The 22497-nt window shown below is 43.6% G+C and overlaps 2 protein-coding genes and 1 pseudogene across 2 annotated transcripts; 1 reads left to right on the top strand and 2 right to left on the bottom strand.

Moving 5' to 3' along the window:
* Positions 1–348: 348 nt before the first annotated feature.
* AARSD1 (alanyl-tRNA synthetase domain containing 1) lies at positions 349–11219 on the bottom strand. The gene is made up of 12 exons (XM_063110881.1): positions 11113–11219; positions 10840–10971; positions 7930–8089; positions 6414–6471; positions 5811–5967; positions 5598–5714; positions 5254–5384; positions 4854–4920; positions 4580–4671; positions 3136–3190; positions 2030–2124; positions 349–659 (listed from the first exon to the last, which is right to left on the bottom strand). The coding sequence occupies exons 1-12, from the start codon at positions 11149–11151 to the stop codon at positions 524–526; spliced, it is 1239 nt and encodes a 412-aa protein (XP_062966951.1). The 5' UTR covers positions 11152–11219; the 3' UTR covers positions 349–523.
* A 5391-nt stretch (positions 11220–16610) lies between these two features.
* Positions 16611–16886, top strand: LOC134389534 (large ribosomal subunit protein eL43-like; annotated as a pseudogene).
* Positions 16887–17605: 719 nt separating this feature from the next.
* On the bottom strand, positions 17606–22446 carry PTGES3L (prostaglandin E synthase 3 like). The gene is made up of 8 exons (XM_063110882.1): positions 22305–22446; positions 21845–22054; positions 21363–21476; positions 21189–21255; positions 20991–21089; positions 19205–19294; positions 18480–18533; positions 17606–17994 (listed from the first exon to the last, which is right to left on the bottom strand). The coding sequence occupies exons 2-8, from the start codon at positions 21850–21852 to the stop codon at positions 17959–17961; spliced, it is 468 nt and encodes a 155-aa protein (XP_062966952.1). The 5' UTR covers positions 21853–22054; positions 22305–22446; the 3' UTR covers positions 17606–17958.
* Positions 22447–22497: the final 51 nt, after the last annotated feature.

Raw genomic sequence — 22497 nt, 5'->3', positions numbered from 1 at the left:
TTGCCACACCAGCTTTGGGTTCGACTTGTAACAGTATATCTCTTTTCATTCTTTTACTGCCTCAATAGTAGACTTGGAGCATCTTTCTACTATATACTTTTGTGGCTTTTTGAACTACTTGCAAAATCATTGATACTTTCCAATTCTAAAACACAAAACTGGGAAAAGAAATAAGAAAAAAAAAGAAGAAAGAAGATTTCAATGAGGCTAAGCCTTAGGTCAAGCCTCCAGAATGACTTGTACTCTCCTTATGCAATTCTATTTCTCCATGAAGAAAGGTTTCAGCTGAGTTTAGATAAATTAGTACATTTCATCAACATAATGCTCACTCACATAGATGATGCCTAATAGACGCCAAATTAGAAAACTGTTTATTCACAAAGATACTAATTGCACAAGCACACTGGTGTATATGGTACAAATTAGTCACATAAATATAAGTGGTATCACAACCATTTTGAGTCAAACTATTTTATCATGCAAGATACTTTCTGTGGTTACAGAAGGCGGGCACCCTGAGCCCTCACTCCTCAGCACTCTGTGTGCTGACGTAGTCCTGGAGAAGCACCTGCGCCTCTGCTCGCCGGCTCATCTTGGTGGCTTTGCCCTGAAAGCGGCCGTTCTTCCCCGCTCCTTTGCCTTCCAGGATCTCAGCCACCCTGGGGAACAGAGATGTAGTCAGGGAGGTTTTTGAAAGAAAAGCCACACAAAAAAAACAGAAGCCCTGAGTCTTTTCCCTCCCTGGGGAAGGGAGAGGAAGAGTAGATGACTTCTAGAAATCTTTCTTAAAAATTCTTGAACATGTACACAAAGATATACGTACCATGTTCACTATAAGAGTGAATAACTGGAAAAAATCTAAGTGTCTATAAATGGTGCTAGATAAATTACAGTAATCTCCAGGGAGCAGGGTGAGTGCACACTAGGGATAAGGAGCTGCAAACACAGACACCTGTGGGCAGCAGCAGTGAAGCAAGCTGGGTGGTAGAAAGGGGGGGAATGTGGCAAAGTGGGGAGGCCTGGCCTGTCTGAAGAGGGAGGCCACTGCTCAGTTCCTCGTAACACTACCATGTAGAAACGCAGGCCCAGTGCTGGAAGAGCTTCCCTCTTTTTCTTTTTCTTTTTTAAAAGAAAAGCTAGAACTTTAGATTTTCATGCTAAAATCTAATTTTTTTTCTTTTTTTGTGGGGGAGGGCGGTGTGTGTGGAGGGGAGGCTGGCCAGTACAGGGATCAAATCCTGGACCTTGGTTCGATCAGTTTGGCACCACACTCTAACCAACTGAGCTAACCAGCCGGCTTCAAAATCTCCCAATCTTAAAATGTAACAACTAATTTCGAAAATTTAAAACAGTACACAGGCCAAACTAGCTTACAGACCACACATGGCTGCCTGTCAGGAACCTCTGCTATAAATACTTATGTTTTCCTTCAGTGTTTTCCAATGAAAACATATTCATCTGAGCTAATCAGGGCTCCGAGAACCCTAAATGCCAGAAAGAACATGGGGATTATGTTTAGGTATACCACCATATCTAACTTAAAATAAGAAAACAATCCCCATACTGGCAAGCTGCCAAATAAATAAATTTTAAAAAGAAAACATAAACAGTAATATAAGAGTAAAAAGTGAAGAAGTCCAGCAAAGCTCTAATTTTTCCGTAATGACTATGTTCAATACCTCTTTAGATTTAGTCTCAGAATCCAAATTTCCCCCACCCCAAAATTCATCTGTGCCTCTGCTTTGCTGATGCCTTGAGAACCTGCTTCGTCTGACAGCTGATAATCCAGCACCTGTATTCATGTATCACTTATATATCTAAGTTTCTGAAAGAAAAAATATAAGCACATGAGATTTAGAGCCAAAAGACCCTCATGTGTCAAACTAGGAATAATCACCTCACATGCCTGTAATGTGAATCAAATGAGATCACAGATGTGATGGCCCCTTTCAATTGACAAAGAGCTGTATTAGTAGGTTAGCAGATTATAGGCTCTCCCATGTGCACAAGAGTGTCTATGTAGGATTACCTGGGCCCCGCAGTCTCCACGGCCTCAGCTGGCCCTGCCAGTAAGAAGAGCCCAGCACCTTTCTCATCGCCCACGGTTAAGAACAGGAGGGTCTCCTAGGAAGTAAGACAAGGAGATTAGGCCTGATACTTAAGGATGTAGGGTCAACCCCGCTAAAACCTGCACTCTCCTGAGTCTCAAGAACAGATATATCCCCCTAAACCACAGACTGATGTTCCTGATGAATGATGATGCAGTCCCTCTACCCTGGCTGACTAGAGCCAAGAAACTTTTTGAGAGTAACTATAAGAACTGAGGTCAAACATCAGGGTGGAGGCAGAAGGCTGCTAAGCATGGCCAAGCATAAAAAGCCTTTCGCAGTCTGACTCCTTTCCAACCCCCCCCACCATACATCATGTGCCTGCCATTGCCTAAATCACTGTGCTTCCCTCTGCACCCTTGTCTGTCTGAACTCTAAGCAGTCTTCGAGGAACCCTCCCCTGAAGCTTCCCCACCTTTCAGGTAATGTGCTCCTCCACCTCTAGCGTTTATCACTCTAAATTATAAATGTCCACACACATTTGTCTCCCAGACTAGAATGTGAGCTCCTCGAGCATCAGTACTGTCTACACAGAATTAGGAAAAGAAAGATACACAATGACTGACCCATAGTATGCATTCCAAAAAAGGGTTTTAGAGTAAATGCAAGAGAGACTCTGGAAATCTCTAAGCTATAGACTGCCAGGATGAGGAAGGGCAAGCGAAGCCAGAGGCAGAGGAAAATGGATGATACAGCCTTGAAAGAGCCTTGCCAACCCCTGTATTTCTAATATTGGGTCCTCAGCACACCTATCTCTGGGTGGCTTTGAGGAGCTGAAGCTCTGATAAAAGGATCCCAGAAGCTGATAAATGTCACAACCTCAGAAAGATCAATAGCATAGATCTAGCTCAGCACCTGAAAAAGAGCTTGGCTCATAGCTAGTGCTAAGAAAACAGGATTGAATGAATTTCTACTCCCTACTCTTCATGTGTTAATGTAGAGGGACTTCAGCTAAACTACACCCCTCACTTTACCTCCTTAGGTCTCTATGTGGGGCAGGGTAGAGAATCTCATGCTGTCCTCTTACCTCTGACCCAATCTCATTGGCAATGATATTCATGAACTCAGAATCACCCTCTTTCCTATAACAAAGGACACAGAAATGAGATCCAGGTTGGAGAGGTAGCTGTGAAACTACAGGAAGCCTGGCTCCTCCTCATGAGGCTAACCTTGCTACTCCTGAGGCTAAACTTGCTACTCCTGAGGCTAACCCTGCTACTCCTGAGGCTAAACTTGCTACTCCTGAGGCTAACCTTGCTACTCCTGAGGCTAACCTTGCTACTCCTGAGGCTAAACTTGCTACTCCTGAGGCTAACTTTGCTACCCATGAGGCTAACCTTGCTACTCCAGAGGCTAAACTTGCTACTTCTGAGGCTAACCTTGCTACTCCTGAGGCTAACTTTGCTACCCATGAGGCTAACCTTGCTACTCCTGAGGCTAACCTTGCTACTCCTGAGGCTAACTTTGCTACCCATGAGGCTAACCTTGCTACTCCTGAGGCTAACCTTGCTACTCCTGAGGCTAACCTTGCTACTCCTGAGGCTAACCCTGCTACTCCTGAAGCTAAACTTGCTACTCCTGAGGCTAACTTTGCTACCCATGAGGCTAACCTTGCTACTCCAGAGGCTAAACTTGCTACTTCTGAGGCTAACCTTGCTACTCCTGAGGCTAACTTTGCTACCCATGAGGCTAACCTTGCTACTCCTGAGGCTAACCTTGCTACTCCTGAGGCTAACTTTGCTACCCCTGAGGCTAACCTTGCTAATCCTGAGGCTAACCTTGCTACTCCTGAGGCTAACTTTGCTACCCCTGAGGCTAACCTTGCTAATCCTGAGGCTAACCTTGCTACCCATGAGGCTAACCTTGCTACTCCTGAGGCTAACCTTGCTACTCATGAGGCTAAACTTGCTACTCCTGAGGCTAACCTTGCTACTCCTGAGGCTAACCTTGCTACTCCTGAGGCTAACCCTGCTACTCCTGAGGCTAACTTTGCTACCCATGAGGCTAACCTTGCTACTCCTGAGGCTAAACTTGCTACTCCTGAGGCTAACCTTGCTACTTCTGAGGCTAACCTTGCTGCTTGCTTTGTGTTTGTGCACACAAAGTCCCAGACCCCTTTGCAAAGAGAAAGAGTGCTGGCCAAGCATCAGCAAGAAGTCCTTCTCAGCCTCAGCAGTTTATGAACAAGCTTTGGGTTTGTTTTTGTCTCCTTTAAATAGGATTCACCAGGGTAAGCAGAGATCTGTTAGGTGGAGGAGGAGGTGAGGGAAGGTGCTAACCAGTTACAGGGTTACAGTCAAGATGTTAGTAACAAACCCAGGAAATCTGGTAGGTGACACATTTCTTAGCGTCTACTCAGCATTGGGAATACGTGAGCAACCTGCCTCCCACCATGCACCGCACACCAGGCATAAGCTGAGCCCTGAGCCCAACATGGTCCCCCTGGCTTGTCTCTAGCTCCTACTTCTCACCTGTGTAGTACGACCACACCTCCCCAGTCTGGGCTGTTCCTGAGGCTGTGGGCAATGTGCACAGCCAGGTCTCTGAGCAGATTCAGGTTGTTCTGAAATGGATGTAATAACTCAGTAGACAAGTAAAAAGAATAAGAAAAAAGAGCACCATTTTCCTTCCACCTAACACTCCCCTCACTACCCCCTACACATCTGCTTAAGCAGAAGGCCGAGGTCTAGAGAGCCTATTCTAGGCAGCGCCCATGCCCTCTCCACCCTCCACGGAATGAATCACCTTCTGCAGGAGCTTGGTGGTGTTTTGGAGCTTTTTCACTGCTTCCACATGATCCTCTGCTCCACACCTGTGAAAGAAAGGTCAGTGAAGACCTGCCCAGCTTCCTAGTTGCTTCTGGCATTGGGGGCGTAAATCAAGGAGGCCCTTCTTGCTAGGGTGCCTCCCTCCAGATGGGGAGCTGGGGACATACTGAGGAGGCCCCTTAGGCAACTGGATGAGAGGATACAAAGGAATAAACCATTTCATGTGAGTCTGATTTACTACCCAAAGCACATTATCATTTATGATTGCATCTTACCTCCCAAAAGTAAAAGATTATTCTGCCTACCTTACAGGTAGGAAAACTAAGCCCCAGGGTATCCACGATCTGAGAAAAAGGAGGAAATTGAAGGGGGCTTACTTAAGCATAGCAGTCAATGCTTTTTCAGTTCCATGACTTCTCTCCATCCACTTCAGCACCCGGTTCCCAGCCAGAAATAACAGGTTAGTTTTGTTCTTTTTCCCCTTCTCAGTGCCCAGAATCTTAATGACCTACATGAGGCAAGGGGGTAACATACACACATGCATAAACCACAGTGGGTCCTGGAACCTGAGGGCACAAGAGACCTAGACCTCCTCTCCAGCTCTGAAGCAATGAAGGAGAAATTTCCTCAGTTGTCCCCCTCTACCACTCCCAACCCTGTTGTGATCCCCACTCCCCTATTACCCTCTTTCTCAGCCACTCAACAGCCCCCCTCCACCTACCTGAAGGTCACTGAGATTGCTCACGTGGGTCCCACAGCACATGTTGGAATCAATACCCTTAATGGTAACAACTCGAATGGGCCCAGCATGATCACCCGGCAAACCCCGGCCCCTCACCTGGAGTAGAGGGGAGGGAGAAGGGCTGTCTGGATTCTGATGAGGAACCCTTGGAGAGCCATTCTGCAGGAGCCACCCCACTGGCTCTCCCCTCACCTGCTCCACCTCAGGATCATCCAGACTCAGTTCTCGCACATTCACAGGAAGCCGATCTCTGATTTTTTCATTGACGCTCTGCTCAATGGCAGCTACCTGCTCTGCAGTCACAGATGGGCTGTCCAGCTCAATCACACTCCGGAACCTCCCTAACTCCCTGCCAGAAGAAGTTGAGTAGTCATAGGATGCTGACTATGACAACAACAATAAAAAAAGTTGATGAAGAATGACCGTATAAATGATCTTGTTTAATCCTCACAAAAATCCTACAAGGTAGAGATTGTCATTCCCATTTTACAGGTGAGGAGTATTAAGGAACATGATCAAGGTCATGCAGCCAGTGAGTGTGGGGCCAGGATTCACACCCTAGGTCTCTGGGCTCCAAATTCCGTGTTGTTTCCTAAGCAAAGGTAGATGTCTCTTCTCTCATCTTTATGTTTTCCCTAAAAAAACACAGGTTATCCCACCACCCCATCTTCAAGGACACAGCCGATTTTGAACACTACCCTTTCTTTTAACCTTCAACTCTCCGACCTATTACTGGGAACACAGCTGGTAGTCAGGGAGCCATGCCCCACAGTTAGTCATATGGCTCTTGCTCACCACGATGTTGTCTTTAGTCCAAACAGATGGTCAGCAACTGCTGTGATGAGATGCTGCCCTGAACAGAAAAAGTAAGAGACGGGAGAAAAGTGAGAAGCCCAGCCAGCCACATACTCCCATAATGATACAATCTAGAAATTTTCCCTGCTGAAGATCTGACAGGCACTGGGTAATACACTTTAGATACTTTATTGGAAATACTTCCAAGAATCCTGCAGGAGGCCTTGTGATTCTATTTCACAGATAAGGAAACTGAAGCCTGGAGAGATCAAATAACTCGTCAAGGCAACGTAGCTTATCAAAGGCAGGATTTGAAGTTCAAGTTCTAACGTGTGGCATTCACTCATTCAATAAATATTTATTAAGCACCTACCACACGCAAGGCACATGGCTTGCCATTAGAGATACAGGAGCATCCCTGGCTGATGACAGTGACGATGAGGAGGAAGAAGAGAAGGAAGTGAAGGAGAAGGAAAAGGAGGAAGGTAACTATGGAAGCAGAGGGAACAAGACAGCCAAAGGCCTTGAGGAGGAAAGAAGCAGGATGTGTTCAAAGAATTGAGAGAAGGCCAGCACGGCTGGGACGCAAAGGGTAAGAGGGAAAGGAGCACTGGATCAGGGTAGAGCAGTAGAAACAGCCAGTCCAGGGAGGGCTTGGATTCCATGATAAGGAATTTGGCTTTATCAGCACCACACTCTCCCGAGTGAGCCACGGGCCGGCCCAGAAATTTGGCTTTACAAAAAGAACTACAGGAAGCCTTTCAAGAGCTTTAACTAGGAACGTGATATAATCAGATTTTCATCTTTATTTTTTTGTGTGTGATTGACCAGTACAGGGAACTGAACCCTTGACCCTGGTGTTACGAGGCTCTAACCAACTGAACTAACTGGTCAGCCCAAGATTTTTATCTTTAAAAGATTTTTCTGGTTGCTGTGTCTAGAATGGGCTATAGAGCATCAAGACTGAATATGGGGAGATCAGCCAAGAAGCTATTACAGAGGTTTAGGGGAAAGACAGTGAGAGCTGAGACTAGAATAACTGAGGTGACAATGGAAGGAAGTGAAGAAATAGAAGATAAATCAACAGGACTCAGTGACTGATTAGCTATTTCCAAAATGGTGTTTGGAATGACTTCCAGGGTTTGAGCAACCAGGTGAACACTGATGCCCTGCACTGAACATACAGGATGCTAAAGGAAGACCAGGTGGAAGGGAGAGCTTCTTCATTTCACTTTGGACATTTTGAGTTTGAAAGGCCTGTGAGACATCCAGATGAAGATATCAAGTGGGAAACTGGTAATGGGAAACTGGTAAAACTCAAATGCAGCAGTTACTCTAAGCTCATGTTGCTTTTATAATATACATTATATCCTGCCTGAATCAGAGCTGATCCTGAGTACATCTATCTCTTTCAAGAGGTTACCGCCTAGAGAACCCAAACTATGTCTCAGTCATCACTGCATTCCCGTACACTGCAACTGCCCCTCCTGTACATCCCCCATACCACCCCCCTTACCTGAATGTTGTTGCATGTGGTCAAATCTCCGCTCCCAGTCCACCCGGACCTGGACGTGGCTCCCGGGAGCCAGGGCTATCTGTGTGAAATGTTCAGCCTGGGCCCCCTGGCGGGTCACTCTTAGCACAGAGATGTCATTGATTGTACCCCGGTCATCAGGCTGGGGAAAAGAAGTAAAGATAATCAATGGTGAGGCAGTTACCCTCTAGTTACCCTCTAGAGAAAGTGAGAGACAGACCCAGAATTTGAGCTCCCTAAGGGAGAAGGAGGAGGCAGTGCAAATGGGTGGGTCCACTCTGTTCCATGAAAGAATTCTCGTCCACTTTACTCTGAACATCTGTATATTTTATTCTTCAGAATAGAATAACAGAATTAAAACAAAAAGAGATTATAACTACAGCAATGAAGATTTCTGTAGAACCTACAGAACCTTAATTCTCACTCTCATTGCTCTGGTTTAGATTCTTAGCTTTCTATAGTCTCTACAATGATCTGACTTTTTCGGATCCCCGCACTGGCCAGCCACCAAAAATAGATAGATAGATAGATACATAGATACATAGACAGATAGATAGATAAAATGATATGACTTTTCCTCCTTACCTCCACTCCACCCTGTGCAGTTACCTAGAATTAGATTTAAAAATATCCAACTCTGCCATAAAAAAGAATGAAATACTCCCATTCGCAACAACATGGATGAACCTGGAGAAACTTATGTTGAGTGAAACAAGCAAAGCACAGAGGGATAAATACCGCATGTGCTCACTCATATGTGGGAGCTAAGAGAGAAAGGAAGGCAGGAAAGAAAGACCACAGTAGTGCCGTGATCCAACAGAGGGAGGGAACATTCCTAGGGCTACAAATTGGAGTTGAGGGGAGAGGGGAAAGGGGAGGGAAGTTGAGGGATAACTGGAAGGGGACAAAGGGTACGAAAGTAATTTCTGGTAATGGGTATGCCCCCAATGTGAATCTGGCCCCTACATCATGGGCAGGAGGGGAGACAATCAGCTTTGTATCTCATGAATATTCAAAATAAATAAATAAATAAATAAAATAAAAATATTCATCCATTTAAAAAAGTATCAAGTGCCAACTGCTTACAAGACACTGTGCCAGCTCAAGATGTATTCAGAGCAACGAGAAGCCCAAAGAGACTGCACCCAGAGAAAACTCCTCCAAGGGAGGAGAGCCCAGGCACAGCCCCGAGTCAGGTTTTGCTTCAGTTTTTATTGTGAAGACAAAGTTACAGAAGAAACACAGGTGATTAATCTATCATAGTGAAAACATAAACAAACTGGCTACATAACAATCTTCACTAAAGCAGGTGTAACTTAAAACAGTTCAAGCAACTTATCATCAAAGAGTCATAAAACTAAGCTATGCAACACACAAAAAGAAACAAGATAATCACCATAGCAGTGCTTAGCTCCCTAAGAAACTCAAAGAAACAGCTGAGGGTAAGATGTGGAACATCCTCCAGCCACTAACTAGCAGAATACCCTTGAAGATTTTAGCTCACATACTTTTCCATCATTTAGGTTTAGCTGCACCAAGGGCAACTGCCCCCAGGGCAATCACTTTTCACTGTGCGTCAATTCTCTTATCTACATCAAAGGCTTTAGTCCTGTGTAAGTTTTCTGGTCTTTCCTAATCTTAGCATTTCTACGTGTTTTCCGAAAGAATCAGGCTTTGGCTTAAACTAAGGACTTTGGTCCTTCTAAACTACAGGACTTTGGTCCTTCTATGTTACAGGCTTTGGCCCTGTGAAATACATGTGTTTTACTTCTATCTCATTAATGTCAATATCCTCCACAGACCTTCTATGGATACTTGAGGTAAGAGGTTTTCTCTCCATAGATCAGGAAATCTCCTGATGGGAAAAATCACTGTATAATGATGATACAGATATGAAATTGGAGCTTTCTCAATGTCAAATCTACTGAACACGTTGCTTCTTGGCCTAAGAACCTACATGGCTCATTAGTTTACTGAATGAAATCCACACACCTAAATATATCCTTCCCTGTATCAGCCAGCTGCCCCCTCACCACACCCGCTCAAAAAAAAAAAAAAAATCCTTCGAGGTCCTCTAACCTGGCCCCCAACTACCTTTTCACAGTCATCTCTAGCCTGTCATCAACACGCTTCATAGGCTCCAACTGTATTGGCCTATTTACAGTTAACTAGGCTTGTCAGATCCTTTCAGACTTCCCTGCCTTTCTTTGTGCGATTATTTCTGCTAGAAAAGCTTCTCCCATATTGCCTGCCTTTGGTGTTATTATCCTCCTCTTTCATGCTCAGAATGTACCTCATTTGTGTTCACATCGTACCTAGTCTCTACCCTATCACAGCACTGACAATTCTGCTCTCTGTTAGGCTATTGTAACCCATCTACCTCACCTCAACTCTCTCAGAGGCATCTTTTTCAGTCCCTGTCAAACATCTAAGCTAATTTCCACCTCAAGGTCTTTACACTTGCTGTTTTATCTGCCTGGAATATTCCTACTCCCACCACCACCACTCAATAACGCTCATTTCATTTAGGTCTCTACTGAAAATAACTTGCCCCCCATCACCCTCTTTGCTTTACTCTGCTTCATTTTTTAAAAAAATTATTCTCTTTTCAGTTTCATTTTTATTTGTATTACTTATTATACAAAGTTGTCTCCAATAAACAGTCCATGTACGCAAAGACACTGTCTTGTTCACCCTTTATCCTCAGAGACTGAAATAATAAATATCTAGCATATATTATGTCTAGATAAGTACTTATTGAATAAATAATGAAAGGAACTGAACTAACGTTCATCTGAATTCGTTATGGCTAAGAGAATAGGAGCAGGAGAGCATTTTCTGCCTGAGCTCAAAGGAATTAGGGACTTCCTGGGAGAGCGACGGGCCCGGTACCTGTCCCCCGCCCTCAGGGAAGAGCAGCGTGTCTTCCAGCACCACTTGGAAACCGCTCAGCACTTCTTTCTTGCCGCTGCTCCCTTCGGTTTGCAGCTCTGCGGGACGGCAGGAGACCACGGTGGTGGTGAACTGGCCGGAGAGGGAAGAGAGAATAAGCCCTCTCCCCACCAAGATGGAATGCTATCTCGGCACACCCTCCGCGCGGGGCCCTCTTCCCCAAACCTCCCCGTCGGCCCAGCAACATCAGGTTCCTTGCCCAGCTGGCCGCACCTCCCGGGCGTAGCTGTCCCGCTGACACCGGAAAGCCATCGCTGGTGTTTCCCAAGACGCGAGGACAGCACAAGCTGATAAGCCTGGGGGCGGACGGAGAGCGACGTGGGACAAACTTCATTAAGAGCTCGTCTCTGCGCAGAAGCAAGAGGAAAAAGAACGGGGGAGAGGTTGGGACAAGTTTACTGAAAACGCGAATCGCTGGCTGGCTGCGTTGTTTAGCAACTGTTTTAAGAAAACAGGGGAAACACTTTAGGAAGTAGGACTGGGCAAAGACTTTATGAATAAGACCCCAAAAGCACAAACCACAAAAGAAAAAATAAACAAATGGGATTCTATCAAACTAAAAATCTGCACAGCTGAGTGAAAAAACCTACAGAATGGGAGAAAATATTTGCAAACTACACATCTGACAAGGGATTAATATCCAGAATATACAAGGAACTCAAACAGCTTCACAGTAGAAAACAAATAATCGAATTAAAAAATGGGCAAAGGTGCTGAATAGACATTTTTCAAAGGAAAATATACAAATGGCCAAAGGTACATGAAAAAATGCTCAACATCACCAATCATCAGGGAAATGATAATCAAAACGACACTGAAATATCATCTCACCCCATTTAGACTGGCCATTATTAAAAAGACCAAGAATATCAAATACTGGCGAGGATATGGAGAAAGGGGAACTTTTCTACCCTTTCGTTGGGGCTGTAAAATAGTACAGTACAGCCATTATGGAAAACAGTATGGAGATTTCTCAGACAACTACAGATAGAACTACCCTATGATCCACCAATCTCACTTCTGGGTACATAACTAAAGGAATGGAAATCATCATGTCGAAGGGATCCCTGCACTCCCGTGTTCATCACAGCTCTATTTAAAATAGCCAAGATACAGAACCAACCGAAATGTCCACAAATGATGACTGGATAGGAAAACGTGGTGTGCGTGCGTGCGTGCATGCGTGCGTGTGTCCACCAACAATGACTGGATAAGGAAAATGTGGTGTGTGTGTATACACACACACACACACAATGGAATACTACTCGGCCATAAAAAAGAATGAAATTCTGCCATTTGCAGCAACATGGATGAGATGGGATAAAACTGTATTAAGTGAAATAAGCCAGACACAGACAGAAATATCACATCCTTGCTCATAAGTGAGTGCTAAGAAGGAAGAAGGACAGAAAGACCACAATAATATGTTGAACTTTCAGAGGGCGGGAACAAATCTATTGTTAATAAAGGTGGGAAAGGGGGAGGGAGAGGGAGGTTACGGAGAAATTGGGTAACGGGCATGAAGAATAATTATGATTTGTAATGATATGCTAATAAAAAATTTAAAAATAAAAAAAGAATCTTGGCATATGGTAACAAAACCTAAAAAAAAAATATGTTCACTAATGATGTATTTAGGATTATTTCATTATCATTCAGAGAGTGATCCACAGTTTTTTTCTTTTGTTTTTCCGACAGCTGGCCAGCACAAAGAACCAAACCCTTGACCTTGGTGTTACAAGGCTGTGCTCTAACCAACTGAGCTAACTGGCCAGCCCTGAACAGTATTTCTTTTAATGTATTTTTTGTAAGACTTTTTTGTGCCCACTTAATGTCAACTTTGTAAAAAGAATTTGGAAAGTTTTCTTGCTTGTCTATGCTATGACTATTTGAATATAATTGGAATAAAAGAAAGGGGGGGGAAAAAGACTTTGAAAATGCCCAGAAAACAAAACAAAACAAAACAAAAACCGTGGCCTGAACTTATCAGGACACATAGTTTAGGTAGCCTTTTGGGCCCCAGGGACATATATAATTCTGCCTATGGAATCCCAGCTGCTTAGAAGTAGGATGGTTCTGGCTTGGATACAGAGCAGTGCTGCCAAATAGAAATACAATGCAATGCATATATGTGAGTAATATATTTTATTTAAACAACATATCTGGAATATTATTTCATCATGTAATGAATATTAACAATTAATGAGATGCTATACTCCCCCCACCCCCATTCAAAATAGTCAAAACCCAGTGTGTATTTTACACTTAGCCCATCTCAGTTTGGACCAATCACATTTCAAGTACTCAATAACCACGTGTGGCTAGTGCTCCCGAGTTGGACAGAGCAAATAAAGAGGTTAACAGAAGTTATCAAGCTGCAATCAATGTCTTAAAACATTAAATAGATTAAAAGTTAAAATTAACTCTTTGTTCTTTAGATCAACTAATAAAAAGTTTGAAGACTCCAGAGGTTTCAGAATTTAGAATTTTTCAGATTTTAAGCAGGTAATGCAGAGCATACCTCATGTGTTATATAACACCCTTCCTTGGGACTCTGGAGAAGTATCATTTAATCCAACGCATTAATATTTACACTGTGAAATAAATATGCGAAATGGGAATAAGACTTTTAGGTCAAGTATTGTTGTCAAATTAGTTTTGGTGTTCATTTTTTAAAAAAAGTCTCTTGGCTTTCACAACTTTTTGGTCTTCAGAATTGTGGATAAGGGAACATGTTCTATACAAGTTCAAGTTCAAGTCCCAACTCTACCATTTATTGACCTGTTTAATCTCCTTTGAAGAAAAAGCTTGCTTATTTAATAAGGTTGACATGAGGCTCAAAAAATTTTAATGAGATCATATATAAACACTTAGTAAGCTGTAAAGCATAATAGTAATATATAGCTTTGCATTATCAATTTTTCAAAAAGCTTAGACTAATGTCAATAGCAAAATGGTCAAAAAACATGGACAGAGCACATTAACAGAAATATGAATTGCCAATAAAAATAAACAATGTGAACAATGTGCATGCCAGAGTTCACTCCCTTCAAAAATAAATAAATAATGTGCAATCTCATAGTCTCATAAAAAAGCAAATTAAGCCAGGTACAAATTTTTATCTTGTTAAATATCTAAAAGGTTTTGAAGAATGGAACACTGTAGTTGGTAAGAGTAAGAATTGGGACAATTTCATTAAAGGATAACTTGGCAACAGCTATGAAAATGTTTAAATGTGCCTACTCCTTGACCCAGTAATTCCACATCTAGAAATTTACCCTACAGCTGTTCTGATGTATGTATATGTAAAGATACAGACCACTGGTCATTGCTGACATGGTAAAGGTGACTAGGAAACCTCAAGCCTCTTGCAGAGTCAAACAACCAACCATAAACACCAAAGTGGGGAAGAAGAGGAAGACCCCGTCTATACCCAATTCCAGAGGTCCTGCCAAGGTGCCCAAGGCAACCAGGAAGCTTAAAATGAGGTAGGAGGTGCTCAGTTTCCCTGGGTTCAGGTTTCAGGACACACCTGTGGGTTTCAAGCCACTCCCCAAGGTCTCAGGTCCCTCCTCTAAGCCCTCCCCTAAAAGAGAGTAACAATTGCTTATTGCACCTATTTTCAGCACCTATAGGGGAAATTGAGAAGTCAGGGGGGGGCTGACTTATGCAAATCCAGTCGTTGGGCATGCTCATTAGAAAGGGGTTATATAACCCTAATAGTCAAGTATGCTCCATAAAGTGGAGTTTATCCTCTGAATTCGTGAGTATATGTTAGGGAAACTAAAAACGTTGAATCCCCCAGAAGGCTAGGCTCTTGCTCACTCTCCTAAAGCCAGCCAGCACTTTGCCTGAAGCATGTGTTTCTTTCTTTTTGTATCAAATTTGCCTTTAGCAGGCTGCTGTTTACTGTGGGGCCAGCCCACTCTTTGTAAATGTGTATTTCTTACTTTTGTATTAAACTTGCTGGTTGTTGCTCACTTTCCTGGGGCCAACCCACACTTCAGTGGCTGAGGAGGGCATGCTTTACTTTTGTGTTAAACTTACTTTTTGAGCAGGTGGCATTCTCTTGAGCCAGCCTGCACTCTGTGCTAAACTGGAAGTGTGTATTTGTTACTTTATTATATTAAACTTGGTGCGGGCCTTGCTCAGTCTCTGGAGCTAGGCCACACTCTATCAAATCTATATCTTTTACTCGTTACATTGAACCTGTTCTCACTTTGTACTGTGACTCTGCCCTTGAATTCTTTCCTGTGACAGAGTCAAGAACCTGATAAGAGGACGAGGTGAGTTGTGGCCAGCTATAGGGCCTCTCCAGACCCTCTACTCCGGCATCAAAAAGATGGAGTTTTTTGATGAAGGAAGGTTTTTTTTTTGATCAAGGGAGTTTGAGAAAAAAAGCCCCTCCAAAAATGACCAACCCTTCAATTAAACCTAAGAAAGGGAGAGGGGCAACAGTATCTGATCACTATCACTAGCTGAATGAGAAACTGCATCAAAACAAGCCAGAGTAGGACCAAAAGAGCGGGGAGAGCCCCCCACCTTTAGAGTTGACCTGGGTAGCCTCAAAACTGTGAAGCCTCCAGAGGTCTGGCTGCTGGGAAGTGGCCAGTGGGTTTTACACCAACAGGGTACACGATGGTGATAATTAAAATAAAATGTGCCTGTTGTGAAAAAAAAATATGTAAAGATACACATTTTTAAATGCTCACTGCAACATTATGTGATAATTGAAAAAGACTAACAGCCTAAATGTCCCTCAATAAGGAACCAGTTAAATTATAGTTAATGAATTCAATGTAATATAATGTAGCCATGAAAAAGAATGAGTTAGATCTAAGTGCACTGATTTAGAAAGATCTCCAACATACATTAAGTGAAAAAAAGCACAGTGCAAGATGTACATGATTTGATTCCAATTGTGTACACATTACATTTGCTTATATATATTAAATTTTAATATATGTCATACTGTTTATAAACAGTATATGACACTGTATATATTTATGTTCCATATATGTCGTATATTGTTTTATATATTGTAATTATACCTTATAACAATATAAAATAAATAATAGATATTATGGAATTTATAATACAGTGCAGTGTATCTTATATACAATAAATTATAGTATATCATATAGTACAGTATCCTATGTATTTGAGGGTACTTCAAAAAGTTCATAGGATGGGCCGAGCCCGTGGCGCACTCGGGAGAGTGCGGCGCTGGGAGCGCAGCGACGCTCCCGCCACGGGTTCGGATCCTATATAGGACTGGCCGGTGCACTCACTGGCTGAGTGCCAGTCACGAAAAAGACAAAAAAAAAAAAAAAAAAAAAAAAAAAGTTCATAGGAAAATACAATTAAAAGAGAATACGAATCTTTCCACAAATTTTTTGAAGACTCCTTGTATATATAAAACTGTTAACAATGATTACCCCTATTCAAGGGTGCAAATTTTACTTTAAATTTTATATTCTTGGGCCGAGCCCGTGGTGCACTTGGTAGAGTGCTGCGCTGGGAGCGCGGCGACGCTCCCGCCGCGAGTTCGGATCCTATATAGGACTGACCGGTGCACTCACTGGCTGAGTGCCGGTCACGAAAAAACGACAAAAAAAATAAATAAATAAATAAATTTTAGATTCTTCTATACTATTTCATTTTTTTAAACTATGTCCAGCTGTCTGGGCTTAGACCTAGTTTGCAGTAACATGGCTAAATGCACCAAGAAGATCAGGATCATTGTAAATACAGAAACTGCTATGGTGCCTCCCTCCAGAAAATGGTGATGAAAATTGAAATCAGCCAGCACACCAAGTACATTTGCTTCTTCTGTGGCAAAACCAGATGAAGAGATAAGCAGTGGGGATCTGGTACTGTGGTTCCTGCATGAAAACAGTAGTTGGTGGTACCTGGACCTACAACACCACTTCTGCCGTCACAATAAAGTCCGCCACAGAAAACTGAAGGCATTGAGAGACCAGTAGAAGCTCCACCATTTGAGACATCACTAGCCTATAATAAATGGGTTAATTTATATAACAAATAAATATTAAACTGGGTTGGCCAGCTGGTTCAGTTGGTTAGAGCGTGGTGTTGGTAACACCAGTCAAGGGTTCGGATTCCCTTACTGGCCAAGCTGCCAAAATAAATAAATAAATAAATAATGAGCCATGTCCATATATTGCTTATATAAATTTTAAAGTTTACTTTTTTAATAAATCCCAATACTTTACCATGAGTTCAAAAGCAAAGTCTGTGGGTACTGCATTTTAAATCAGTCTTTTGTATACATTAGGCACTCAAAACAAAATTTATTACTCTTTCCCCCCTTCTCCTGCAGTTGACTAGTCTTTAAAAAAAAAAAAGTATTTGTGGATAAGTGGAGTAACTGTTGAATGGAAGAGTAAACAGGCTAGACATTAACTGCAGTAACAATTAGTTTTAAAAGTGTGAAGAGTGTGCAGGAAGCTCAGGTGGCTGATTCTACGGATGACAATATTAGCTGTGAGAAATCAGAGCACAGATCTAAGGAAGAGGAAGTCCCCCAGCTTGGTTACAAGCCTGTCTCCAACATTTTTCTTCTTCCAACCTCAACAATGAGGACCAGGATCTCTGACGCCCATCCCATCCCCTTGAGAGGAATTTTAGAGAAAGAAAACGCTTGCCACCAGGAAGAAGAAATACAAGAAGGAAAGAGACAGAGAACAGTTCCTAGAGATTTATTATAACTATATGTTTCTTCATTGGCTTTTGCTCTGCCACATACACACATACTCAAATAATCAATTGGCCCAAACACAGAGATTATAAACCAATTAGTAGGACATTAGAGGCCTTGCCAGTCTACTCCTTCCCCTGTCCTGCCATCTGATGCAGCACCATAGTCAAGTGCCCAGCAGGAAGACATAAAGCATGAAGGAGGACCTTCAATAAAGAGCTTCTAGGAAATTCAGAGATCGCAGAGGCCCTTGGTGCACAAAGAACTGACAAAAGACTCAGGCCCTAGCTTTTCAGAGTAACTGGAAAGCTACTCCCCAGCTCTGCTGTCATAGAAAGTTAATTACTTGTTGCATTGGCACTGTCAGAATCATCCTAGGGAAAAAAAAGACAAAGCACCTATAGACTCTGCAAAGAGTGAACATTTGTGTTCACAAATGCTGCTCACTCCCTCCTGCTCTCCAAGCTTCCTTCTGTGATTTTTTAAACAAACAACTTCTTAGAAGGTTAATAGGGAAGGATTTAACTTTGGACAATAAACCACTAGTATTCAATAAACAGCACTGTCGTGCATCATTTAGTTTCAAAATTTCAGTTAATGCTACTGCTCCTTACATCTGTAAAGATTCTTAACAGGGCCAGTCTACTCTAGGATGGAGAAGCAGAAGGGAAGATGGAAAAGAGAAGGGTCACGCTGGGGTTTTCTAAAGCCTGGAGAAGATCATTTGACCTCCTGTGTCACATTTGACTTTGTTTAACATGCGCTGAGAGCTACTGTGTGCTAGGGATAGGAGCTTGCTGGTATGTTGTTTTTAAGGGCTAAAAATAAACTGAAAGGTTGAGGGGAAGGCTTTACTTACATCCAGATCATCCATGGAAGGGGCAGGTCTTTTGGTGCTGACCTTGTGCAAAAGCTAGTGCAAAGAGAAAATAGTGAGAAGGGGAGTGAGGGAAGAGCAATTTGCATATTGATGGGCCATAGAACAGTCCCAGCCAGGGCCAGTCAAGCATCTGCTCCCATCTTTAAAGCTCCTAATACATTACTGGAATGAATTGGGGAAAAGTAAGTTGATCTCCTTCTTAAAAGGAAATTTAAACACACACACAGTGCACCCTCCTTAGTAATCCAGATTGGGATCTGTGCTTTTGCAACTTGAATGAATAGTACCTGAAATTCTGATGCCAAATAATTTATGACAGGGTGCAATTTATTGTGAACCAGTGATTTATTTTATCATGTATATTTTTATACTACTTAGTTTTAGCTTCCCATGAAGTTGTCTGGCTCAGAAAAAAAGAAAATAGATGAGAGAACAAGAATTACAGAAAAGTAAGAAAAGGTTTTGTCAAACTTTTTCAGAACACTGGTTCTACCCTGTGTAATTTCACTAAGATTCATTCCTTTCATCCCTACTAAATAAACATTGCAAAAAATATGTAAAGAATATCAGCAACACTGAGTAGCCTGTCTAGGGAGCTCGGTATATCACTGCCTGGCCCTGATGACTCTTCTAGAGAAATGTGAGCAGAAAGACAAGGGGAATAATCAAAACAGGCAGAAAAGGGCAGGTACTGTCTCTCTCACCTCTGCATAATGTTCCACCTGAACCAGCTCCACCTCTTCATCTCCTTCCCAGTCTCTCCAGTTATCAAAGTCCACAGACAGCCACACTGGCTGCAAATGGAAGCACAAAGAGTCACAGGCAGCAGGAGTGCATGGAAGAGTGTGGGCGTGTGCATGGGGGTAATGCTTGTGGGAAAGAGGGCCAATGGGAATTCAGCACCCCTTGGATCAACCCCCTTCCAGGCTGCAGTGGCATCATCATCACCCACAAAGATTTATCAGGAAACTACTAAATGCCAAGCATAATGCCAGGCATGGTAGGGTATGAAAAAGCATAGAAGTTCTGCTTTCCAGGAGCAGACTGACAGACAACACATCTGGAAATATAACTGTTTCATAAAGTATCAGAGGAGTCGACCAAGCAAGACAGACAAGCTGCATTCCCTGGAGTCAGAGACAACCCTCTAAGGCCCATGTTCCAAAGTTCCCATTTATACAGGGAAGAAATTATTCACTCATTCATTTAACAGATATTTACTGAATATATATTATGGGCCAGACTCTGAGCTCAGCATTAGCATATAAATATGTTCAACACACTGTCCCCGTCATCAAGAAGCAAGTAGGGAAGGGAGATGTAAACAAATCATCATAATACAGTGTGAAAAGTGTGGTGGTAGAGTTACATAGGGGATATCATGGGAACCCAGGCTTCTTGGAGTAGCAGGGCCTGGAAAGATGCACAGGAGTTAAGAGGGTGAAGATGTGGTGGTGATGATGACTTTCCAGGAGGAAGGCACAATTGAACAAAGGTACAGAGGTGAGAGCCTGGTAGCCTGGTTTGTACAAAAGAGCTGCAAACAGCTTGCTGTGGCTGGAATGAAAGCTTGAGGCAGAGAGTATGGGATGGGCTGTGTTATGCTACGGTGTATAGACTTCAACCTAAACAGCAGGAGTCAAAAGCCCAAATGTCCAAAAGAGTCAGGGAGGTAATGAAAAGAAGTAGAGTGAGGCAGAGTGTGTGCTCCATTTAAAGCTTCCACTCAAGGCATTTGGGAATTTATACCAGTGTGGCCAGATTATCCCATCCTTCAAGAGAAGCTGATAATCTGGATTTTTAGGTGAAATATCCACATTTTTATTTTTATTTATTTTTTTTATTATCATTATTTTTTAAAAAGATGACCGGTAAGGGGGTCTCAACCTTTGGTTTGGTGTTGTCAGCACCACGCTCAGCCAGTGAGCCAACCGGCCATCCCTATATAGTACCCGAACCCATGGCCTTGGTGTGTTATCAGCACCACACTCTCCCGAGTGAACCATGGGCCGGCCCTGAAATATCTACATTTTTAAATGTCAGCAACTAATCAAAACTTTTATATGGCAGTAATCAATCAAAATAATTTTTAACACTATAAAGATTGCTAAAACAAATTTGAGAGCCAGATCCAGCCAGCAGGTAGCCAGTTTTCAAACTTTAAGGCAAAAAAAGCCACTGGAGGGTCTTATGTGGGAGAGTGACAGGGTCAAATGTGTGTTTTAGAAAGACCATGCTGGGGGCAATGCAGAGGATGGATGGGGGTGGGGCTGAAAATATGTAACAAACCTCTCACTCACTGATGAATGAGGGCTGAACTAGGAAGAACTGAAGTAATGGATTCAAGGATATTTAGGAGGTCAAACAGGCAAGACCCGGTGACAAATTGAATGTTAGCTGGAAAGGAGGCAAAGATGATCCCAGATCTAACTTGGGAATGTGGGTACATGAATAGGGAAAAAAGGAGCAGGCCATTTCCCACACACCCACCTTGATATCGTCCTTGGTGAGCCGGGGCCAGGCCACCTTCTCCTTCCATTTCCTCACAAAGCAAGTAATGGACCGGCCAGAGTGCTTATCTCGGGAGTCCTGCCAGATAGAGAGCTTCATTTTTAGAGTACAAGGTTTATTATAACTCCAGTTTCTCTGGGCATCCAACCTTCCTGTCCCACCCCACCATACCCTTACCTTGGAGTTCACCTTGGCATAGAACTCAATTTCATTGTACAACTCCACTCCATCAGCATTCTTGCAGCTGAGAAGACAATGAAGCTTAGGAGATGCAGGAGACTAGGTGTGGGGGCATTAGGGGAAGGAGGACGTTCCTGGGAAACCAGGCCCCCCAGAGAGGAGGGCCATTACCTGAATACAATGCGGTGATCCTCAAAGAGCACATGGACATCGGTGCTGTCCTCAACGCAAAATTCCATGAACACATATTTGGGCCTGTCGTACCACAGGGTCCGGGCATGCTGCCTGAAGAGGAGATGAGGTGGGGCTTTACGGGGGTGGAAGAGGGGAGACGGGGCATTTGGGAAAGGTGGAGAAAGGGGACAGTACAAGGATGTTTGACGCCACAATCTTGTCAAAGTGGAGCTAAAGAAGACAGAAGGGGGTGGAAGGGAGTTACGGGAGTGGTTGTGTGCGGTGAGGGTGAACCTGGGGAGAACAAAAAGTACGAGACTAGGGAGGTAGGGAGAATATTCAGGTCACTCCTCCCCTCACAGAGACGTGGGATCTGGGGCTCCCACAATTACGGCTGAAACTGGAGTGCTCAGAAGGCCTGGGGCAGGGAATCTGCAGGGAAAAGGAACAAGGGGAGTACCGCGGCCGGAAACACTCACCGTTCCATGGCGGCTCCCACTGCTGGGTGGCGTTGGGAGTTCCAGGCAGGGCCTGCTATGTTTAGAACCCGGGGAGGCCCCCAGCAGCTGCTTCTCCTTATATGGGCGGGGGAAGGGTTGAGCGAACGTGGCCTGTCAGCCAAGGGATCTGCACTTTGGAGAGACTCTAGGAGAGCTTAATTCCTGCAGCCCTTCACCTCTTGGGGGTCTCTAGAAATGTAAGAGATTAGGTTACAAACAGACGACCCCGTGCTGGGCGGTTAGCTCAGTAGGTTAGAACACAGCCTTGTAACACCAGTGTCAAGTATTCGGATCCTGCTATCGGCCAGCCGCCAAAAAGAAATTAAAAAAGAAATCAAGCCACCGCACCAAAAAAAGAAAGGAAAGAGACGACCCGCACGCTGGGACCAGGGCAAGGGCTACCCCAATCTCTATACACAGGGAATGACTTGTTCCCGACCTCATTTTCCTGTTTCTCCAACGCTTAGTACTCAGTGTCCGATTCACAATAGGCGATCAGTAAAAAATCATCAGACCGAATCAAATCCCGGGGGCAGGCCCGCTCTGGGACCCCCAGGACTGCAAGCCCCGCCCGCCGCCCCTCCGGCTTTCCCGGCCAGCGCGCCGTTGCCAGGGCAGCAAAGGGGCGCGGC

Source organism: Cynocephalus volans, chromosome 10 (genome assembly GCF_027409185.1).
Source record: "Cynocephalus volans isolate mCynVol1 chromosome 10, mCynVol1.pri, whole genome shotgun sequence".
Lineage (NCBI taxonomy): Eukaryota > Metazoa > Chordata > Mammalia > Dermoptera > Cynocephalidae > Cynocephalus > Cynocephalus volans.
The sequence above is the reverse complement of the archived record's forward strand: the minus strand, read 5'-3'. Positions and strand labels throughout refer to the sequence as shown.

Coding starts and splice junctions, on each gene's coding strand:
- AARSD1 (XM_063110881.1), bottom strand. CDS start 11,151: ATGGCTTTCCGGTGTCAGCGGGACAGCTACGCCCGGGAG. Junction 6,472..7,929: donor CCACATGCAACAACATTCAG/GTAAGGGGGGTG, acceptor TTTTCTGTTCAG/GGCAGCATCTCATCACAGCA. Junction 5,385..5,597: donor GCAATCTCAGTGACCTTCAG/GTAGGTGGAGGG, acceptor TGCCTCATGTAG/GTCATTAAGATTCTGGGCAC.
- PTGES3L (XM_063110882.1), bottom strand. Junction 21,256..21,362: donor GATCACCGCATTGTATTCAG/GTAATGGCCCTC, acceptor TTGTCTTCTCAG/CTGCAAGAATGCTGATGGAG. Junction 17,995..18,479: donor CTTCCATGGATGATCTGGAT/GTAAGTAAAGCC, acceptor TTTTTTCCCTAG/GATGATTCTGACAGTGCCAA.